Below are 21,575 nucleotides of genomic sequence, written 5' to 3' on the forward strand. Positions count from 1 at the left end.
ATTTTGAAATGTCCTACCCCAGCTATATAAGTAGCAGATAGTACTGCATAATGATTCTTATTTTATAGGGTACTGAAGACATTTCTATATACCAGTTGGAGATGTCATGAATCAGATCATAGTTTACTAAACCCGTTTCCATATAATAAAAACCTGTCCTGGTGCAGGTGATTTTGGTAGTCAAACATGGCCTGCTCTGGTATTCAGGAGGGATACAATTGTAAATTTCCTTTCATTTTTAGTTATTTTTTTAAGTTACATCATTTTATTTGAGAAAAGAGGACACATGAACCCTGCCATTCTCGAGGGAGAGGTGGTGGAAAGTACAGATCCAGTGGAACCTGTGCTTGCTGATGGCACCAAGGACACTATGACTACCAGCTGCCAGTGTGAGCATTTATACATGCTTCCAGCTGGTCTAGGTCTCAGCTTTGGTCAGGACCAGAGAGACAGCTCAGCAGTTAAGAGCACTGGCTGCTCTTTTCTCAAGGTCTCAGGTTCAATTCCTAGCACCCACACAGCAGCTCACAACTGTCTATAATCCTAGTTTCAGGGATTGTAACACCTTCACATAGACATACATGCAGGCAGAACGCCAATGTATATAAAATAAAAACAAATAAATCATAAAAAATCAGGCAAGTGGCAATTTTCTGTTTATAGAGATATTCATAACTGTGCTCTCAATTCTGTGTTGTGGAGAACAGAACCTGGGACCTTATACATGGTACACAAGTGTTCTACCATTGAGCTGACCAACAGAGGGCTATTAAAAAGTAGTAAAAAAAAGTTCTGATGGAAATAGATTTTACTTTAAATTTTTACTTATTTCCAATGCTGGGGATTGAACAGAGTTCCTCCTATATTCTAAGCATACATTCTACCACTGGGCTACCATTGGGAAAATGAGATTCAATTTTAAGTTACATAATTTAGTTGGGCTTTATGGTATAGTCCTGTAATCACAGCTACTAAAGAAGCCATGGCAAGAAGATTCTAGGTCCAAGGCCTACTTGGGCTAGTAAGTTCAAGGTCACCCTGGGCAACTTTATGAGACTGTTTTGAAATAAAAGCAAAAAGGGAGACAGGAGGATGTAGCTCTGTTGTAGACTATTTGCTTAGAATGTAACACACACACACACACACACACACACACACACACACACACACACACACACACACAGAGTCACCCTTTCTGTCCATAGGACCAATTCAATTCTGGAGCAGTTAGTTGTTCAGTGTAAAGCTGAGTGCTTCACTTTGCTTGCCCATTCTTGCTCGTGCAGATATGACCATGAGCAAGACCTTAATGTCATGGTGCCCGCTTCCAGAAAGCCATGCATCAGTAGTGAGAAAGAAATAGGGTTGGGTTTGAAAGGCCAGATCTTTGTAGAAACAGTGAACATGCCTCTAGAAGTAGAGCTCAAGCTGAGCACGGTAGTGTACACCTTTAATGCCAGTACTCGGGAAACAGACGTAGGCATTTCATGGAGCCAACATGTTTTACGCAGCAAATTCTAGGCCAGAAGAGCAACAGTGAGACCCTACTTAAATACCCAACCAAACCCTTTCCTTCTTTCCTTATGGGGTTAGAGAGATGGCTCAGTGGTTAAGAGCATCATTGGTTGCTCTTGTAGGGGATCAGTGTTCCCAACACCCATATGGTGGCTCAGAACAGGATGTAACTCCAGTCTAAGGGGATCTACCACCCATTTCTGGCTTCCAAAGGTACTAGGCACACAAGTTGCACAGATATATGTACAGGCAAAACACCCATATACATTACATAAAATCCATGCTGTGGCCTTAGAGGTACATCAGGTCGAGATTAGAGAGTTGTCAGATTGTTGAATACATGGCTGAGAAAAATCATAAACTTGTAGCTGCCATCAGCTTGTTAGTGTACATACATTTCCCACTTCATCTACCTACCCCCTTTAAGATAAAACAACCAAATTGAAAAGAATCAGATTTTAATTTGTGATGTGCATTTATACAGATGAAAATATTCACAGAGGCTTGTTCGATTCCTGCTCCTACATAAAGGAAGAAAATGCAGAATAAAAAAAAATGTTCTTTTATCCACCCATCCCTGTCAGGGATGGGAAAGTGCTTGTGTATTCCACGATACGGATTCAATCTTCATGAATGTTGAAGAGTTTGGCTACTTCATTGAGATCTTCATGTTGCTCACCGTCCTTAATGATCTGAGGGATAGAGTAACAATAGGTTCTTAAACTCATTCTATGTGCACCCTGTCCTGGCCCACACAATGGGGCAGCCTGGCCCACAAACTGGGCTAGTCTCCAGTTACAAACTGGAGGGGATTGTGGGAACAGCTTTCTACTAACCCCAAATGAGAAGCTTGACAACCCTCTGGCTGCCCAGCCAAGTTTCAAGTAAAACAAGTAATGTTTCTGAGGTAAGACAGTGCCTTTGTTTTGCTTAAGTACAATCTGACCTTGGTGGACAATGCATTTCAAGGCACCTGGTGAGGTCACAGGAATGGTGGCCAACCCCCACTCTCATCTTCCTCTAAGGGTGCTGACAGGCACCTACCTTCCTTGCAATTGGCATTCGGTTAAAGACGTTCCATAGCACAATCCCCACCACAACTTTGTCCCTGAGGTAGAAGATGACACCTTTGCCGTAGTCCTCCCCTTCAACAGGGACTTGTGGGACTGCAGGGGCACTGGGAGGAATTGTGATTTCGGAAGCTTCTGATTCTGTTTCACTCTCCGAACGGATACCAGTTCCTGTGACCAATTCCACAAATAAAAAACCAAAGTTCAGTCGTGTTGAGCTTGAAAAATTCTAGAAGGCAAGTGTCTGTATGAATGTATATAGGTACACATGTGTATGTGCATGTGACAACCTCAGGTATCACCTCAGGCTTGTTTCTTCTTAAGAGGGTCTTTCTCAATGGCCAGCAAGCAAGCCCAGCAAACCTGTTTCCGAGTCCCCAGTGCTGCAATGACAATCATGTACCACTCTGCCTGCCTTTTAAAATATGCTTTCTGGGCCTTGAACTCAGCTCCTCATATCTATAAGACAAGCACTTTTCTCAACTGAGATAGCTCCCCAGCCTAGAGAGTTTCTTTTGAAATTGGCTTCAAGCTACTTCTAGATATTTTTTTTTTCTTTTCAATATTCCTCAGCGTATTCTCTAACCACCTTTGATTAACAGTTGTCTCCTGGGCACTGCTGAACCTCACCTTACACTGTCTTACTTTACTACTTCATTTTCATTTTATGCTACAGACATTTCTAGGTATTTGGATCTTTCCAAACTATAAAGTGTTTGAACTCATCTTCTCAGAAGCATGATTGTACTGGTTAGTTTTTTTGTATTTGTGTGTGTGTGTGTGAATTTGATACAAGGTAGAGTCATCTGGGAATACCTGCCTCCATCAGATTGGCCTGTAGGCCAGTCTGTGGGGGATTTTCCTGATTAATGACTGATGTAGGTGGGCCCAAACCACAAGCAAGTATTGAGGGTACCACCCTGGCTGGTGGTTCTTCCTTATATACTCAGCTAACTAAGCCTTGGGAAGCAAGCCCATAAGCATCTTTCCTCTACGGTCTCTGCTATCGTTCCTGTATTGGCTTCACTAAGTGACAGATTGTGAGACTAGGATATTTAAGCTGAATAAGCCTGTCCCTCCAAGTGGCATAGTCTCTCATCACAGAAACAGAAAGCAAACTAGGACAGTGCTTCACAACAGTAGCCACTAGCCTCATACAGCTATTTAAATAATGAAAATTGTTTGTAATTAACTAAACCACAGAATTCAGGGTTTTCTTCTTTTCTGAGACAGGGTCTCATGTAGATCAGACTGACCTTAAATTTACAGATAATGTCCTGCTTTCTCCTTCTGAAAAAGTGACTTGTTCATGAAACATATTCAGAAAAAAAAAAAAAAAAAAAAAAAAAAAAAAAAAAAAAAAAAAGATGGTTAAATAACTTAAGCCAAGGTCATGGAATAAGGCCAAGGAGCTAATGAAAGAGATGCCTATAGGAAAAAAGCCCATTCCAAGAGTGGTGCTTCCTATCTGAGGTAGACCTGGCATCCACAACTCCTTAGCCCAGTTCTTCACTTCCCAAGGTCCAGGGAAGGCAGCAGGCCCTGCACGGAGGCTCTCATTTGTTTCTTGAGATTATTATGAAGCAGGTAATTTAAGGAAAAAAAAAGTTCAGGTTTGCTTCATCACTTACATTTTCTCAGCCCTGAGAGACAAACTAGAGTCACTGAGCAGGGTGCTGCCCACTGTCTAGGATGGGTATCTATAGTATCTGAGTCTCTGCTTTGACTGGGATCTTAGACCAGCAAGGAGTAGAAAGTCTGGGTTTGGTTACTTTTTTTGTCAAGACAGGGTTCCTCCATTGTAGCCCTGGCTGCCCTGGAACTCACTCTGTAGACCAGGCTGGCCTTGAACTTAGAAATCCACCTGCCTCTGCCTCCCAAGTGCTGGGATTAAAGGTATGTGACACCACTGCCTAGCTTGGTTACTTTTTTTTTTTTTAAAAAAAAAGCACAATATAGAGGCTTTTGAATGGCAGCTGCCTCTGGCCCATACTGAATCAACTTGTTCAGGAGAACTCAGGCCCACTACTTGTCAACATTCTTCCTAGAGAAGTAGTTGGGCTTCCTTACCTGACTGCTCTGTGGCAGATTTTGGGGTGTCTTTTGCAGTTGCTTTTGCAAAAACACCAACTGTGGGCAAACTACTATCCACCAGACCAATAGCTTCATAGCCAACATCAGGACCCAAATCACTCCTATGGAAGAAAAGAGGGCATTCTATTAAAGGACCATAAGAAATGGCAAGCAGATTTACTGTTACCAGGACATCTGAGGACATGTATGAGAGAGCATCTTCAAGAAGCTGCTATACCCATTGTACCCATATAATGATTTAAACTTCCTGAATTTTGTGATTTTTATCCCATAACACATATGGGGTGGTCTAGGTTCCCAACCTTTTTGTTTGTTTATTTTCAAGACAGGCTCATTGTGTAACCCTGGCTATCCTGGAACCAGCTCTGTAGGCCAGGATAGCCTTGAACTTGTAGGTCTACTTGCCTCTGTCTCCTGATAGCTGGGATTACAGACACGCACCACCACTGCCTGGCCCACGCTCCCTACTTTTGATACTCTCTGCTTTTCTTTAACTCACATTAAAACTGCCTTTTTGGAACTTTAAAATGTATCCGATTTGGTGAAATTTGGAAACTAATGATTATGGTTTTATTATTATAGTACTACTCCCTTGTCTTCACAGGAAGTGACTTCCTTTCTTCCTCCCTTCCTTCTTTCTTGAGTGTGTATTTATGGATATATGCATGTGGTATGGTACAGGTGGAGGTCAGAAGACAATCTGTGGAAGTGGGTTCTTTTTACCATGTAGATCCCAGGAATTAGATTGGGGTCAACAAGCTTGGCAACAAACAATTGCTTACTTGCTGAGCCACCTCACTGCGACTCCTTTTATTTCATATATCCTTCTTAATATGTCAGGCACTGGACAGACTATCCGAGGGACAGACATGTCATTATTATGTTTTGGGGTCATAATCTAAGATACTGCTTTCTCTGGTACATGTTTTATTTTCTTTGCTACAATAGATATTAAACTTAGTATGTTCAGAGAAGACTCAACAACAAACCCTTAGAATCTATACCTAAGCCCAGATAACTATAATTATGGACTCATTTTTTCTAACTGTGTTGTATGCGTTGACCAAGAAATTTGTTAATTTTTGGTTGTTCAAACATAAAACCATGTGTGATTGTCCTATAAAGTACTTCTATTAGCCATGAATATCTTCAACATCAACAACTTTGTCTTCTGAAACCTTGAGGCTTTTATTTCTGTAGCCCATATTTCCATGTTTTTATAAGAGTACTGGACACTGGGCCCAGGATCCTATCCATGCTAACTGGTCTACCACTAAAACTATACTCCCATTCCTTTAATATGAGACAGAAGCCTACTGATTGTTCCAGATTAGCCTCAAGCTTGATGGTCTCCTCCCCAGCTCCCTACTTATAGTTAGATTATAGTTAGGCACAGTCCAGCTCACCTTATCTTGTAATTAAAAATGAAGATCAAAGACTACTAAATAGGGTTAGCCCTGAGGACTTAAGAATTTTCAGTACTAATTACTACTAATCAATTAATCAATAAATCAGAGTTGCTCTTTCTCTTTTCCCTCTTAGAGATAGGATGGGTTTGTGTTTGTGTTGGGTTTTGTTTTGTTGCCTTTGTCTTCTTATGTGTCTGGGTCTTTTGCCTATATGTTGTCTATCACATGGGTGCCTGTCGCCCATGGAGGCCAGAAGACAGTATTGCCCACTCTTAACCCTTTAACATTCAAACAACTGTCTTATGCTTGTGATTTTTAAAAAATTACTGAAATAGGGTCTTACCATGTAGGTCTAGCTAGCCTGGAACAGCTTAGTCAAGCTGGCCTTGAACTCACAGAAATCTGCCTGCCTCTGTTTCCCAAGTGCTGAAATTAAAAGCATATGTCACCATTCCTGGCAAATTGCTGATCTTAAAGGTTACATGAATGGGCTGTGTTTTTCCAAGCATGTTGGGACCATTAGGGATACTAGTAAAGACTAATTAAAATACACTGCTGCCTATTCTTAAGGCTGTACCCCTGTACCAACTACTATCATTCAAAGTCTTAGTTTCCCAGAAGCACTGGTGAAATTTCCACTCATTTTCTGCCTGTCAAACGGTACTTTTATTCAATAACCCATTACGTTAGGGGCAGAGGGTATGGCAATGAGGTGGAACTATTTCCCTTCTGATGAAAGGTAAATGGACTACAAGGAAACCAAATCAAAAACCAAATAAAAAAAAAAAAACCTCTGTATTTTGAGCTCACTAATAGAGTTCTCAGCAGTTGTGTCCCCAAGGCACAGAACTCTTACCAGAACATTGACTGATGCCAGTACGGCTTTGCAGCCCCTGTCATATTCTCTCCAGCCAGTCTTCCACTCACAACAGCATGATCATGATGCTCGACTCGCCTTCGACCCAACTTTATATCATAGAAACATGCAGCATCTCCTGCCTTCACAAACAAATTATGGAAAGAACAGATTAAAAAAAAAAAAAACAAGTTAAAGGCAGAATATAAACTTTGGGTTGCAAAGGACGTTGCAATGTTAATGTTTTCTATCTATAAGCTGTACTCATTTCTAAATAAGTGAGAATCCATTTTTAAAGAAAACAAACTATCTTCTTTCCTTCATGTATGCTTATTTCTCTCCATTTTGTTATAGCAGATAGGCTACTTAATAATGGAGTATTAGAGGATACACTTTTCATTATTTTGGGGACAGGGTCTGTCTCTCTCTATAGCTCAGGCTGGCCTCAAAACTAATGATTCTCCTGTATCAGCCCCCCTAGTGCCAGGATCATAAGCCTTCATTACCATATTCATCCCAGAATACTCCTTTCTCTAAGTGGAAAGTAGTTTTCAGATGCGACTGTCTGTTGCCTAGAGATCTTTCCTAAGAGAAGTTTTTTCCACTATTCAGTAGTCAGTCACTGTGTGGTTATGGAGTATTTATTATTTACAAAAGCTGGGTTCTTGTACATGGCCTTTCCTACGGGGAGTGTAGATAGACCCTAGCACAGGAAAGATACAGCACTGTTCTTCACAAGGCAATGTAAACAAGTACTGTGCCCTAGAAGAGGTATAGATTCAACATGCTAAGTGCTTCTGAGAACCCTCAGCTAGGGGTGAACAGGGCCAGCTTCATGCAGGATGTGGTATTTCAGCTCTCCAACTCTTGTTCATTTTTTTTTTTTATATCTATTCAGACTTCCCCAAAGCAACCTAAAAATCCAATAAGTGAACAACAGCAAAGTAAACTATGAAGTCCATTTAATGGGATATTATGTAATCATTAAACTCTTTACAGAGTCTGAAGCAACAAGTCTGAAAATACTTACTTTTATAATATTAAGTGAAAAATAGCAGAACACAAATGTTTATATATAGTAGGCTCACCTCAACCACATAAAACAAAGGGGGAAAAACCTTTATGTTCAAGAAAACAAAGGGAAGGAAATAAACTAAGACATTTCTGGTGGCTACAGGTGACTGACCCCCTTTTCTCTTTCTTGTCTGTGTTTTCTACAATGAATACATAGTACAATACGCAAAAAAATCCCAGACACTGGAGGAGAAAAATATCTCTTCCCAGCACCCATGGCCTTAGTTACAGAATCCATAACCAAACAATAGATTGCAGTGTTCTAGCAAGGGGGAAGTTACGTCATAGTTTCTACATATGAAAGTCTTGGTTTTGTCGTAATAGGTTTTAAAAATAGCTGAAAATAGTACTCAAGGCAAATGAAAACAGAATGACGTTTCTTTCTAGGGAGCACATTGGGAAAGTGCTTCACCCGACATTCTCTAGACTTTGAGCTATGGGAACAGGAGGCATGGCTGAGAGCTGGAGCCCCAGAACTGTTAAGAGTTCTGTTCCCATAGTTATCCACGTTGCCCTTGTCACTGTGCCATAGCTTGCAGACGGCACCATAGGTGCTCTCCTAACTCAAGCACTTCACAGGTTTCTAGTGTCTCTCTGCGGCCATCAAACACTGTCACTCTATTTGGTTAAGCTAGCAGTGAACTGGGTTTGCTTGCTTGCTTACTTTTCTTCTTTCCTACTGAGCTTTAGTCCTCGGCCAGCCTCCCCTACAGGCTAGAAGGAATGGATCCCACTAGGTTATGCTGGCGCACACTTACCACCCAGATGTTAGAACGTGCTTGGAGCTCTGCATTCACCCGGAAGCCACCAAAATCTGAATCGATTTCCAGTCCACCAGTCTTGGCCAACTCAACATTGGGCTCTAGGCCCACAGCTGTCACAATGTGGTCAGTTTCTACCTGAAAGGAAAAAGTGATTCGGTCGATTAGCAGCTTTCACTGATGCTCCTTCACATCACAACATTATATCACATCATTAAAAAATCAGACTTTCAAACAGTTAATGTCCTCAGGAGCCCAATAATTCAGGCTTTTTTAAAAAATCAAGGGTCTGGGGTGTAGCTCAGTGGTAGGTAGAATGCTTTTGTAGCATGCAGGAAATTGTTGTCCAAAACAAAGAAAAAGAAAACTAAGGAAAATAGTATTAGAGCTTCAAAAATAATCATAGGTTAACTTGCAGTAAAGAGACTTTAAGCTCTGCTTTTATAAAGCCCATATATATTTCACATCACCTAACAGAAATCTGCTACCTGAGGAAGGACTAAGGACTAAAGGCCAGCACAGTCGGGAAGAGACTAAGGGAGAACAGTTCACATTGTGTCCACTCTCGTTCTCACCATTCTATTTTGACAGAGGGATGGTTAATTCTGAGAATTGGCAGATGTTAATATTGGCGGCTTAGAAAAAAAATCAATGATGCCAAGTAAAGGAATGAGAATAAGGAAATGGAAAGGAAGGACTGAAGGCCTTCTGGCATTCTGTCTCCTCCTCCTTACCTTCCTTCCATCTTTCAGCTTGATGAGTAACTTGCCACCACTGACTCCAACTGATTGTACAATTGCATTGGGCATCACTTTTACTCCCTCTGTAAAGGAAAATGAGACACCAAACTGAACTTCACAAGCCTGGGACTTCTGTGAAGAGTAAGGAAGCTGGCTGGAGGCCTCCTGTGTGGTAAAAATCAGTCATCCTCAGATGCAGGCAGCTTTGAGGAACCAACCACAAAAACCTACACACACAGTCCATTTTTAGCATGTCTGGGAATGTGGTGCCTCAGATTCTGAATGCTTGTGACCTTGTCTGACTGAGCAACAGTGAAACATTTCCTTTGCCAGGTGTCAGGAATTATGGCAAGGGAGTTCCCCCAAAAAGCTAACTTTGCTTTCAGTTACTCTCAAGAGAAAGAGCAGCTATGGACAGCCTTTCTACCTCGTTTGACTTTTTCCATGGTCCAGTTGCTAAGGTATTCAGGAAGGATCTTCCCCATATTTCCTTTCTCAGGGAACAGCTGGATCACTTCTATGCCCGAGGCTTGAGCTGGGAAGAAGGAGAACTAGTTAGAGAAGGCAAAAGCCAACCCCAGGAAGACAGGAGGGGAAGCAAAGGAGAGTTACTCAATCCTGAGGCCACAGCTCCTACCTGTGGGGCACTAGGGCAAGATAACCTTAATGGCTGTGTTTATTCAACGGCAAACACAGAGGTGCCAGAACTCCTGTCCCTGGATTAAGGTACCCACTGTGAATCTAGTGTACATCTACTCGTGTGCTCACCAGAGGCTTACATAAGGGCTTCTCAAGCTCTGAATAGGAAGCACTCTCCTAAGATATCCAGAGATTAGCATGTGCATTCACATAACCCCACCCCCATCCCCACCAAAGAAAGAAATAAATATAATTTAAATAGAAACACAGTGGCCATGAAACATTCAAACCAGAACCCAAAGACCTGTTTATCTGGGAGCATCATACTCCATATGGTTCTTTAGTTTCCGTGGATCTTTTTACCTTACTAACCCACTTCTTTAAGGTATAGAAAAGGAAAGAAAGCCCTACTATAAAGTTATTTAGGTGACAATTTTCTGGTCTGTTCTCATTGCTTTTGTTTTTTGTCAACTTGACAAAAGCTGGAGTTACATGGGAAGAGGAACCTCAATTGAGAGAATGCCTCCATCAAATGGTATGTAGGCAAGTGTGGGGACAGTTTTTGAATAATGATTGCTGTGAGTGAGCCCGGCACACTGTGGGATGTATCATCTTCAGAGAGGTGGTCCTAGATTCTGTAAGAAAGCTCCTGCCTCTAGGCTCCTGCCTGACAGGATGCCTGTGATCAACAGGAATGTAGAAACATAAACCAAATATACCTTCCCCACCCCAACTTGCTCTGGCCATCACAGCAATAGAAACTAACTAGATAAGAGATCCTTATCCTAATCTTAGTACTCAGTTTTTTATTCTATAACATTTTCGGAGTGAGGTAAGAGAAGGTTTGCTTTGCAATCCCAGACTAGCCGTGAATTCACTATGCCAGCCAGTCTAAAATATAACTCAAAATATTCCTGTTTCCATCTCCTGATTTCTGGAATTATAAGTATGCCTGGACTCATTTTATAAACACTGATCACACTTGAACTCCTCCTGGCAAATATATTTCTGGAATTTTTTACAGTTCACCAAGATGTATGATATATGACTAGAGAAAGAAAGTTGAGGACAGTTCTCAATACTCACACTTTCTGCCAAGAGCACAGGCCAGTTCACTCCCAAGGAAGCCTCCACCAATAACTGTAATTGACTTCACTTCCCGTGAGATCTTCTCCAAGGCTCTAAAATCTCCAATCTGTAGGATCACACCAGTTTAGTCCACTGATTTCCCAAAGGGGTACAAGATAATAATCTAAGCAAATATTTTCCTCTAAGTTTACTGCAACAGAAATTTGCACATAATATTTTGTACAAAGTGGATTATACCCCCTAGGTTTTTAATGTGAATATGTAACATTCCTTCTAGCAAGAGTGGTTGTCAACTGGTATCAGTTTTTCTCCCCAGTCCAAGGTGAGTATGTCGAAGTATTCAGACACATTTTGGCTGTCAGGACAAGATGCTCCTAGCCTCTAGTGGAGAAGCCAGTGATGCTGCCAACATCCTACAAAGTAAAAGACAGCCTCCACACAAAGAATTATTCAGCATAACAATCAAGAACATAAAAGACAATACAAACTTCATCCAATATACCTAGTGTAGATAGAAAATTCTAGCAAGGCATAGGAGAAGCAGCAAACAATCTCCTTTCCTTTGTCCTTGCATACTCAACCTTTTGCACCAAAGGGTTCACAGAGTATTTGTAATGAAAAATGCCAAGAGACCACAAAGAGTTCTGGTGGATCAAATGTGAGAGAAAACAACTGTGGAAGGGCAGTCAAACTATACAAGCAATGAAAAGCAAATGTTGTTTCCTCCTTGAGAACAACAAAACCCTTGAGGATTGGAGGTACAGGAGAAGTGACTTGCTCCAAAGCCAGATAGCAAGTCTGGAGAAGTGCTATAAATAGAACTTGGATCTCACAATTGGAGGGAGCACTGGGGGGGGGGGGCACAGAAGTGTTACCTCTTCAAAACAGCACACACACAGCCCACCACAGCAGGTACCTTTCTGAAAAGTGTCGTTCTGCTCTTCACCTCTGCTCCAGCCCTATCAATGGCAGACAGACTTCTTGGAGTGCCCCCTGGAAATAACGGGAAAGAGAGTCCTTTAGCCTGACAAGCAGGAGCTAGCCCAAATAACCCCTAAAGGAAGGAGCTGTCTGCTTTGACTGTGGTTAAGTATGCTCGCTGTTCCAGCAGTAGTGGTGGTGGTCATAGCAGCTGTGGTCGCTGCTCCTGCTAATACTACCATGGAGTGACTAGCAGATAAGATAGTTTGCCTTAGAGCAGGCTTCCTTTAAGAAGGAGAGCTGAGTCTCCTTTTAGGGGACCTTGCCTCAATGACTAGCTAAGCCAGAAAGGCTTCCTTCCCTTTTTCATGGTGTGTATTTGTCTTTCTCCGTCAGTTTTCTGAGACAGGCTGTTACTATGTAGCTCAGGTTGGCCAGAAACTCACTAAGATAACAGCCACTTCTTTTAATAAACTTTATTATAAAAATTGCCAATAAATAAAACATCACATACCCCAAATAAGCAGATATCTACATTAGAGATTCTGGACATCAATTTTCTTAAGGATAAATTATAGTATCTTTTTAAGAGAAGGGTAGACTCTAAGGCTTAAATGAGCTACCATAGTTGAGAAGACAGCTACCTCCAGAAATACTCACCTGTTGCAATCAAGCACTTTTCAAAGGTAATCTGAGAGCCGTCATTAAGTTTCACCATGTTGCCTCTTACATCCAGCTGTACTACCTGGTATAGTTGAATACATACACACAAGAGGTAGAGATGAGGAAGTTATGAAGAACTACTGGAATATAATATTCACCACTTAAAAGTCTACATTTTATTCGTTTTTAGTCTAGTCACCACTATCTAATTGTAGACCATTTCATGCCCACCAAATTAAAAAAAAAGGCCTCCAAAGCTATGTTGTCACCTCAGTGAGAAGAATTAGTTTTTGACCAAAACCATCCTTAAGAAATTGTTTCTACGGGCGGTGGTGGCGCACGCCTTTAATCCCAGCACTTGGGAGGCAGAGGCAGGCAGATTTCTGAGTTCGAGGCCAGCCTGGTCTACAGAGTGAGTTCCAGGATAGCCAGGACTACACAGGGAAACCCTGTCTCGAAAAACAAAACAAAACAAAACAAAACAAAACAAAACAAAACAAAAAAAGAAATTGTGAAATTGTTTCTAGCCGGGCAGTGGTGGCACATGCCTTTAATCCCAGCACTTGGGAGGCAGAGGCAGAGGCAGGTGGATTTCTGAGTTCGAGGCCAGCCTGGTTTACAGAGTGAGTTCCAGGACAGCCAAGGCTACACAGAGACACCCTGTCTCAAAAAAACAAAAAAAGAAAACTTGTTCTAAGTAATTATTAGGTTTTTTTGGGGGGGGCTTAGAGAAAGGTTAAAACAGGGTTTCTCTGTGTAATACCCCTGGCTGTCCTGGAACTCACTCTAGACCAGGCTGGCCTCCAACTCACAAGGATCTGCCTGCCTCTGCCTCCCAAGTGATGGGATTAAAGGTGGGTGCCACCACTGCCCTGCCTAAGTAATTATTGGGACCACAGTTTTTGGGACCCAGGGTCTTTAAGCAACCAATATTAGCATCAGGTGGATCCCCAAACTTCCATTCTGATTTACTGAAATGAACCATAGAGAAAGTCTTTCCTGCCTTGCCATTTAGAATTCTTATTTCTTTGCTAACAACTCTACTACATTCCCAACATCTCTGCAGAATGTTTCTCCAACTTGTAGTCTTCACTGAAACTCAGCTATCCCTCTGGGATGTGAACTTAGAGATATCACAGGTCCAAGAAGAGAAAGGTATTCTAGAGTCTTGTGCATTCATCCTCCTCTGACTGGCATTCCCTTATACCCTACACCCTTTTAAATCACTGCTAGGAAACTACTTCCTGCCACTGCTCCTTATGTCTAAGGACCTTGGAATTTGGCTATTTTCTTCTATGCCACATCCTAACTCTTGTTATCTCCTAAACTACTATTTTTACCTCAACTATCTTACCACAATTTTCTCTCAGGCTCATTGGTTGTTTCGTTTTCTGTGTGTTCCTTTGTTTGCGAGAGGATCTCATTACGTAGCCTGTCTAGCCTGAAACTTGCTATGTATACCATCCTTGCCTCAAACTCACAGAAATCCACCTGCTTCTGCCTCTTGAGCACCGGGATTAAGGCACACACCACTATACATGTACACAAGCCTAGCTTCACTGTTTTCTTAATTCCCATTGTTACTTACTCCTAAATTTTTTTGTTTGTTTGTTGCAGTGTGGAGAATGTACTTGGGGCTTTGTGTATGTTTAGGCAAGCACTGTACCATGAAGCTACATCCTCAGTCCAGCTTCACTGTCTTTTGTACTTCCAATTTTCTGATTATTTAGTTGGCAGTTTCATTCCAAATAATTTGGACCAATGGTAGACCATTCAAATGGTTCTTTTGTCAATACTCTTAATCCCCTTGTCTTCACTAAGGTTAAGATCTTGAGTCTGAGAGGTTAGTTTGTATTATCTGCACTATTCCTTTCTAGTTGTGAGACCATCCCATCAAGAAATACCTGTGAAACATCTATGGTGCTTTAGAGGCAGATTTATGTGCAGGAGACACAGTGATGAGAAAGACATTATTTTCTCTGCCTTTAGAGTATATTAAGACAAAAGCAGCACTTTAACAAACACTAACAATGGTAAGGTGTGACAAATCTTATAGACATGGGGCAGAGCAGGTGGCACTAGAAACACGGGGTGAGGGCATTCGAGTCAGGCTGAGTTGGGTAAGGCTTTCTAGAGGCAATAGCATAGATGAATGAGTAGCTCCTTTAGCCTCCTTTGCTTTGTCCTTCATAAGCTCTCTTCAATAGAGCCTGACAATTCAACTCTAGACTATTCTTTCAGATAACCATTTCCTCCCCCCTCCACCTTGATAACCACCTTATATCCTGTCTTACTAGGAAATCAGGTGAGGCCAATAGGTGTGCCTGCAATGCAAGCATGGAGACAGAGACAGGCATATCCAGGTATTCGCTAGCCAATCTAACTGAATTAGTGAGCTCCAGGTTCAATGAGAGACCCTGTCTCAAAAAACTAATGTGGAGAGAAATAGCTAAGACACTCAATGTCAATACCTAGACTCCACATGTGCATACACATACAGTGGTACCTCCATATACATATGCACACACATATACATATTCACACAAAGTGAGCCATATTTTACTTCCTTTTTTCCAGCTATTGAATAAGGGGACTGTTCTATTCCTTTGCGTCTTACCATTTTATTCTTTTTCAGAATCTTCACCTGGTCCATTCATTCCTCTACCCTCTCCTGTGGTCTTAGATCTCAGTCCATTATTTTATCCAGTAAAATCAATCTTTGATTCTATGTCCTCTTCAAACTTTTATCCAATTGCCAGCTCTGCTTATTTCAACTTCTAATTTAGGATTTTCAAAAAAGAAATACCCACACACCAATCATTATTTTATTTACTTACTTTTACTGTGCTGAAATTGAACCCAGATCCTTGTGCATGCCATGCAAGCTCTTTACCACTAAGCTACACCTCTAACCATTAAGTTTTAAGAGATGAGGTCACTCTTTTACCCAGATAGGTCTACAATAGACTATACTGTATCCCAGTCCTTCTGACTCAGTTTCCAAAATACTGAAATTAAAAGTGGTGGTGGCACACGCCTTTAATCCCAGCATTTGGGAGGCAGAGGCAGGCGGATTTCTGAGTTCGAGGCCAGCCTGGTCTACAGAGTGAGTTCCAGGACAGCCAGGACTACACAGAGAAACCCTGTCTCGAAAAACAAACAAAAAAAAAGTGTGACCTACATGCCCAAATTTCATTTAAACTTGTGTGTGTGTGTTTTCATGTCTGCGTGGATGCATGTGCTCATTCATGTAGAAAACATAGACAAACTTGGGTATTGTTTCCTCAAGCCCTTCCCTGTCCATCTTTTTTTTTTGAGACCAGGCAGGTCTCATATTAAGAGACCTAGAACTCACCAAATACACTAAGGTGGCTGGCCAGCAAGCCCTAGGGATCCACCTGTCTCTGCCTTCCCAGCACTGGGATTACAAACATGTTCCACCACCTCTGGATATGTTGTTCATGGGCTCTGGGCATTGAGCTCAGGTCCTCAAGCACCTTACCCCTCTAGATCATTTAAATTGAACGAAACAATAGTGTAGGGGCTATGGAGATGGCTCACTGAGTAAGGAACTGCAAGCATGAGGAACAGAATTCAGACCCCAATATCCACATAAAAACTTTGTAGTTGTAGCCACCCACTTGTAATCACAGTGCTAGCAAAGTGGAGACAGGGGATCTCCAGGCTGAGCCAGCTAGCAGACTAGCAGAACTAGTAAGCCCTATGTTCGACAAGAAACTCTGGCACAGTAAACAGGGTAGAGAGAGGTTCCATATGTCAACCTCTGGCCTCTACATGCATGTGCACACACAATGTCAACATGAATATACACATGCAAAAAAGTAAAGGGTAGTTTAACTTTGCAATGTTACCTAAACCACCAGAAGGGGACACCTATAGTTCTTTCCTTACCAAGTTCCTTGGTAATAGTCAAACTATGGGTCATGTTCTGCTTCTTCCAAGTACCTGAAACCTTGGCTCTTATGCTAGGCTTCCTTTTATCTCTCTAAGTTATTTTCTGTTGTTTTTGTTGTTTGAGACAAGGGCTCAGTGTGTAGCCTTAGCCAGCCTGGAACTCTCTATGAAGACCAGGCTGCTCTCAATCTTGCAGACATCTAGCTACTTCTGCATCCCAGGTGCTGCAATTAAAGGCATCCACTATCATGCCTGGTATCCAAACAGATTTTTTTATTTTTTATCTTTTCCTATCTTTCCCCTTAAACCAGATCTTCCTCTTACATTGTTTTTCTGAGCTGGGGGCCAGTAGAGGTCTCTTTACTCTCCATCTCCCCCTTTTAATCCATCTTCAAGCCTTAGGGATGTTTGCCTTGTAAACATTCCTCAAGCATGGCCCTCACTCTGATCAAGTATTTTCCTCCATGCTGGGCATCTAATGCAGTGCTACACAAGAAGTAATACATTATTAGGAGCTTGGGGTCTGGTTAGAATTTCTGGGTTCCACCTCTCTAGTCAGATAAGCCTGGGTTCATATTCTATCTCTCATTTATTAGTTGTACTAAGTTTAGGACAGTTACTTAAAATTTCTTTATTAAAATTTTTTCTCTATGAAATGAAATTTGTATATCGTCAGATTATTGTAAGGACAAAAGAACTGTAAGAGATAATGAACATAAAGCATTTTAAAAACTTTGCTTATAAGATTCCAACAGGAAGGCTGGGAATATAGTTCAGCTAGTAGAGTGCCTGACTAGTATGCAGGAGGCCCTTGGTTCAATCTCCAGTAATGTAAAAAGGAGTTCAGAGTCACTGGTCTGCGGATGCTGCTCAGTGCACAGAGTGCTTGCTTAGTATGCATAAAGCCCTGAATTTGCTCTCTAGTACTGAATAAACCAGGTGTGGTGGTCATGTCTATAAACCTCCACACCTAGAAGGTGGAGGCTTGGGACATGAAGCCGGAGAACCAGAGTTCAAAGTCATTCTTGGCTACATAAGTTCAACACCATTCTGTGCTACATAAGGACCCATCTTTAAGGGAGGAGGGTGGAGAAATGTGCAGTGGTTAAGAGCACTAACCACTCTGCCGGAGGTCCTGAGTTCAACTCCCAGCAACCACATGGTGGCTCACAACCATCTGTGATAGAATCTGATGCCGCCTTCTGGTGTGTGTGTGAAGACAGCTACAGTGTTCTCATATATATAAAATCAATAAATAAAAACAAGGTTAAAATAGGTACTATATGTTATCCCTTACAGTCCTCATCTTCTTGATCACCACCACCATATCCTAATGTGAACTGTCATAATTTTTTTGTCTATAATAATTTTTGAAATAGTCTATCTCTACTTATAAAATTTACTTTATAGCTAGGCAATGGTGGCACATACTTTTAATCTCAGCAATCAGGAAGCTAAGGCAGGTACATATCTGAGTTCAAGGCCAGCTTGGTCTACAAAGTGATTTCCAGTATAGCCAAAGCTACACCAAGAAACTCTGTCTCAAAAACCATTTTTTTAACCTTTATATGGATGGGTGTTCTGTCTGCATGTATGTATGTGCACCATATATGTGTGCCTGGATTGTTTTGAGGCACTATGTAGATGCCTTGAATTGAACTCAGTTCTGTTAGGAGAGAAGCCAGTGTTCTTAACTGCTGAGCCATTTCTCTGCCCCCCCCCCCACATATCTAGTTGTATTCCCCAGAAATGCATCATGTCATAGTCAATAGTAATTATCTAAAGTTCACTTCAAGTATTTGATATCTTTGTCCAAGTGTTACTAGCTCCCCAGTGTATCTAAAGTTCAAGCTCTCCTACATGGCAAAAGCTTTTCAGAACTAGTCCCTAGTCAAAGTTCTCAGGTTTGCCTCTGGCTACTTCCCAACTTGAATATTTTTTAAAAAAATTTTTTTCTTTAATCCCAGCACTTAGGAGGCAGAGGCAGGTAGATCTCTGTCAGTTCAAGGCCAGCCTGTTCTACATAACGGGTTCCAGGACAGCCAGGGTGACACAGAAACCTTGTTGCAAACCACCCCTCGAAAAAAAGAAGCCTGACAACAACAATGTAAAGTCTTATACTTATTTTCAAATCTCTCATTTCTTTTGCCAAGTTGCACCTTAGCCATTCAAGACAACTATTCCACCCTAAGCTACATTCCCAGTCCCCTCATCAAGGTTTCTGATTATCAGTAGCTAGCTGATTCTTTCCCTTGGACTAAGTGTGCTTTTCTGTACTGCTGGGCACTTGCTTATGATGTTACGTCTTCCCTTAAATGTTATTCTCCAAGTGTTCTTTGTTCCTCTGTAGTCTATGCCTCTTCATTCTTTAATATTCTCTGCTCTAGGGCTAGGGAGACGGCTCAGTAGATAAGAACACTTGTTGTATGAACCGGAGGGCATGAGCTACACTCCTTGAAACTCATTTAAAAAAAGCCAGGCAGAGCAGTGTATAAATCTATAAAGGCAGCACTGAGAAGAGACAGAGACAGGAGGATAACTGTAGCTTGCTGGCCACCAGCCTAGCCTCAGGGTCACTAAGAGACCCTGTTCAAAAGGAATATATCAGGCAGAGTAATAAAGTAGGACATGTGACACCCTCCTCCTTACACTACGCCCACACATACCATACTCACACATATATACACACACACCAAGAAACAGACAATTTTGCTCTTGTCAAGGACCTCAGTTCAGTTCCCAGAACCCACAATGATGGCCCATAACCATATATAACTTTAGCTCCAGGGAATCCAAGGTTCCCTCTTCTAACTTTCAAGGGCACCAGGCACACACATTGTATGTATGTGTTTATGTATGCATACATACATACACACACACACACATACACATACATACATACAGGCAAACACTCATAGACACAAAATAAAATAAATAAAGCTAAAAGACACAGTTTAGTAAGATTTTAGGTCTATAAGATTTTTCTCCAGGACAGTTCCCTTGCATTCATTACTGCACTGTACACTCTTCCTCCTACTAGCTCCCAGCACACACATCTCCTAGACATTTCTGAGATATGATTATCTGTCTGTGCTCCTGCTTGTTTCTGTTCTCCCTTAGGGAACAGGGCTCCTGTGTTTCACATCAGGGACATTCAACATAACATCTCACGACCAGCTTAAGCACGTTCTGCGGCTCTATTATGGAAGCAGTGGTCACAGGTGAATCTTCCATTTGTGCTCCTCATCCCCTTCACACTCCCTCTATTGAAACACTGACATTAGCTGACAAACATAGCCTCCTGTTTCCCATTGACAAAGGACAACACAACAAATAAAACAAGACTACAAAGCCTTCCTGGGATTCCACAAACATCCTCCAATAACTGTTCTCCTTACTTAGGCAACCACCATGGTTAAATCCGACAGTATTTTCCATGCTGCGTTATGACTGAAGTGCTGCAGTATGCTGCAAATTTGGTCTAAACTCTTGTCATCAGCAAGAGCAGAGAAAGGTAAAGAAAACAATAGGAAGGAGGAAAATGCAGAAGCACAAAGAAAAGTGGCAAGAGCTTGTACAATTTCAGTATCTGACAGTGGGACTTTCCCTAGCAAAGCTTAGGTAACTTCATCCTCTAGGCTTGGCTATGGGCTTTCCCTAGACAGAAACACTAAACAGTATTAATCCTAAAATGCTTTGGCTTTTCCTTGAACTACAATGGGAGAGGAAACATGGATTGAAATGGAAAAGCACACTACTGTACTTGCTGGTTGGTAACTACATTGAGTCCCAAAGAAAAAGCAGCCTACGAGCTCACCTTCTTCCCAGTGAGGACAGCCACACCACCATTCTCAATATGAGGCAGGTCCTGAGCAGAGACGTAGAATGAAGGTGGCTGGAAATAGATGCTATATGGGGAAGAGGAGAACAGTATAAGCATCTGGAACTGCTATAGGTCCCCCCTATAGCTTTAGTAAAATGATGTCCATCAAGAAAAATACATTCAGGCACATTTTTTTTCAGAGTAAGTCTCTAGCCACTAGAGCTTGGTGGTGACCTGCTTATTGAGAAGTATTATAGATCAATGGTTCTCAATTGGGCACTTTAGCCCCATAGGACATTTGACAATTTCTGGAGACATTTTAGATTACAACTTAAAAGGGGATGTTATTGTATCTGGTAGCTAGAAAGAGGGATATGTGCTATACAGGACAGCCCTTACCTCCAAAAAAGTATGTTGCCTCAAATAGCAATCAATGATGCAGAAGCATGACACTTTAGATATAGAATTAAGAATAAGGGCATTCAAGGAGCCTGGCTTCACATATCGACCCCCATTAATTTTTCAGAATGGTGTTGCTGGTCAATGGACCAAGATCTTGCTCCTAGACGATTCTGTCTAAAACAAGTTAGCTGCTGTGTTGGCATGTATCTAGAGTCTCAACTACTCAGGAAGAATGAGGAATATTGCTTGAACCCAGTAGTTTGGGGCTAGCCAGGGCAACAAAGTGAGAATATAAATTTAAAAGATGCCAGGCAGTGGTGGAGCACGCCTTTAATCCCAGCACTTGGGAGGCAGAGGCAGGCGGATTTCTGAGTTCAAGGCCAACCTGGTCTACCGAGTGAGTTCCAGGACAGCCAAGGCTATACAGAGAAACCCTGTCTGGAAAAACCAAAAATAAATAAATAAATAAATAAAATAAAATAAAAATAAAAAAATAAAAAAATTTAAAAGACTAAGTAAATAATTATGATATAGTAAGCAGAGATAACTCAGTTGAAAGTATGCATTCTGTTTGAAAATAGAACATGACAGTAAAGATGAGGGA

General features: G+C 41.5%; 1 protein-coding gene across 1 annotated transcript in view; it reads right to left on the reverse strand.

Moving 5' to 3' along the window:
- Positions 1–1,956: 1,956 nt before the first annotated feature.
- The window catches only part of Aifm1 (apoptosis inducing factor mitochondria associated 1), a 37,647-nt gene continuing 18,028 nt past the window's right edge, over positions 1,957–21,575 (reverse strand). The window contains exons 6-16 of the mRNA XM_034485859.2: positions 20,564–20,654; positions 12,829–12,913; positions 12,164–12,240; positions 11,245–11,353; positions 9,947–10,054; positions 9,514–9,602; positions 8,777–8,917; positions 6,945–7,087; positions 4,656–4,780; positions 2,560–2,756; positions 1,957–2,207 (exon numbers count right to left, since the gene is read on the reverse strand). Coding sequence (XP_034341750.1) covers positions 2,136–2,207; positions 2,560–2,756; positions 4,656–4,780; positions 6,945–7,087; positions 8,777–8,917; positions 9,514–9,602; positions 9,947–10,054; positions 11,245–11,353; positions 12,164–12,240; positions 12,829–12,913; positions 20,564–20,654 — 1,237 coding nt within the window. The 3' untranslated portion in view covers positions 1,957–2,135. The remainder of the gene's footprint in view (positions 2,208–2,559; positions 2,757–4,655; positions 4,781–6,944; positions 7,088–8,776; positions 8,918–9,513; positions 9,603–9,946; positions 10,055–11,244; positions 11,354–12,163; positions 12,241–12,828; positions 12,914–20,563; positions 20,655–21,575) is intronic.

The sequence above is a fragment of the Arvicanthis niloticus genome, chromosome X, assembly GCF_011762505.2.
Source record: "Arvicanthis niloticus isolate mArvNil1 chromosome X, mArvNil1.pat.X, whole genome shotgun sequence".
NCBI classification, from domain to species: domain Eukaryota; kingdom Metazoa; phylum Chordata; class Mammalia; order Rodentia; family Muridae; genus Arvicanthis; species Arvicanthis niloticus.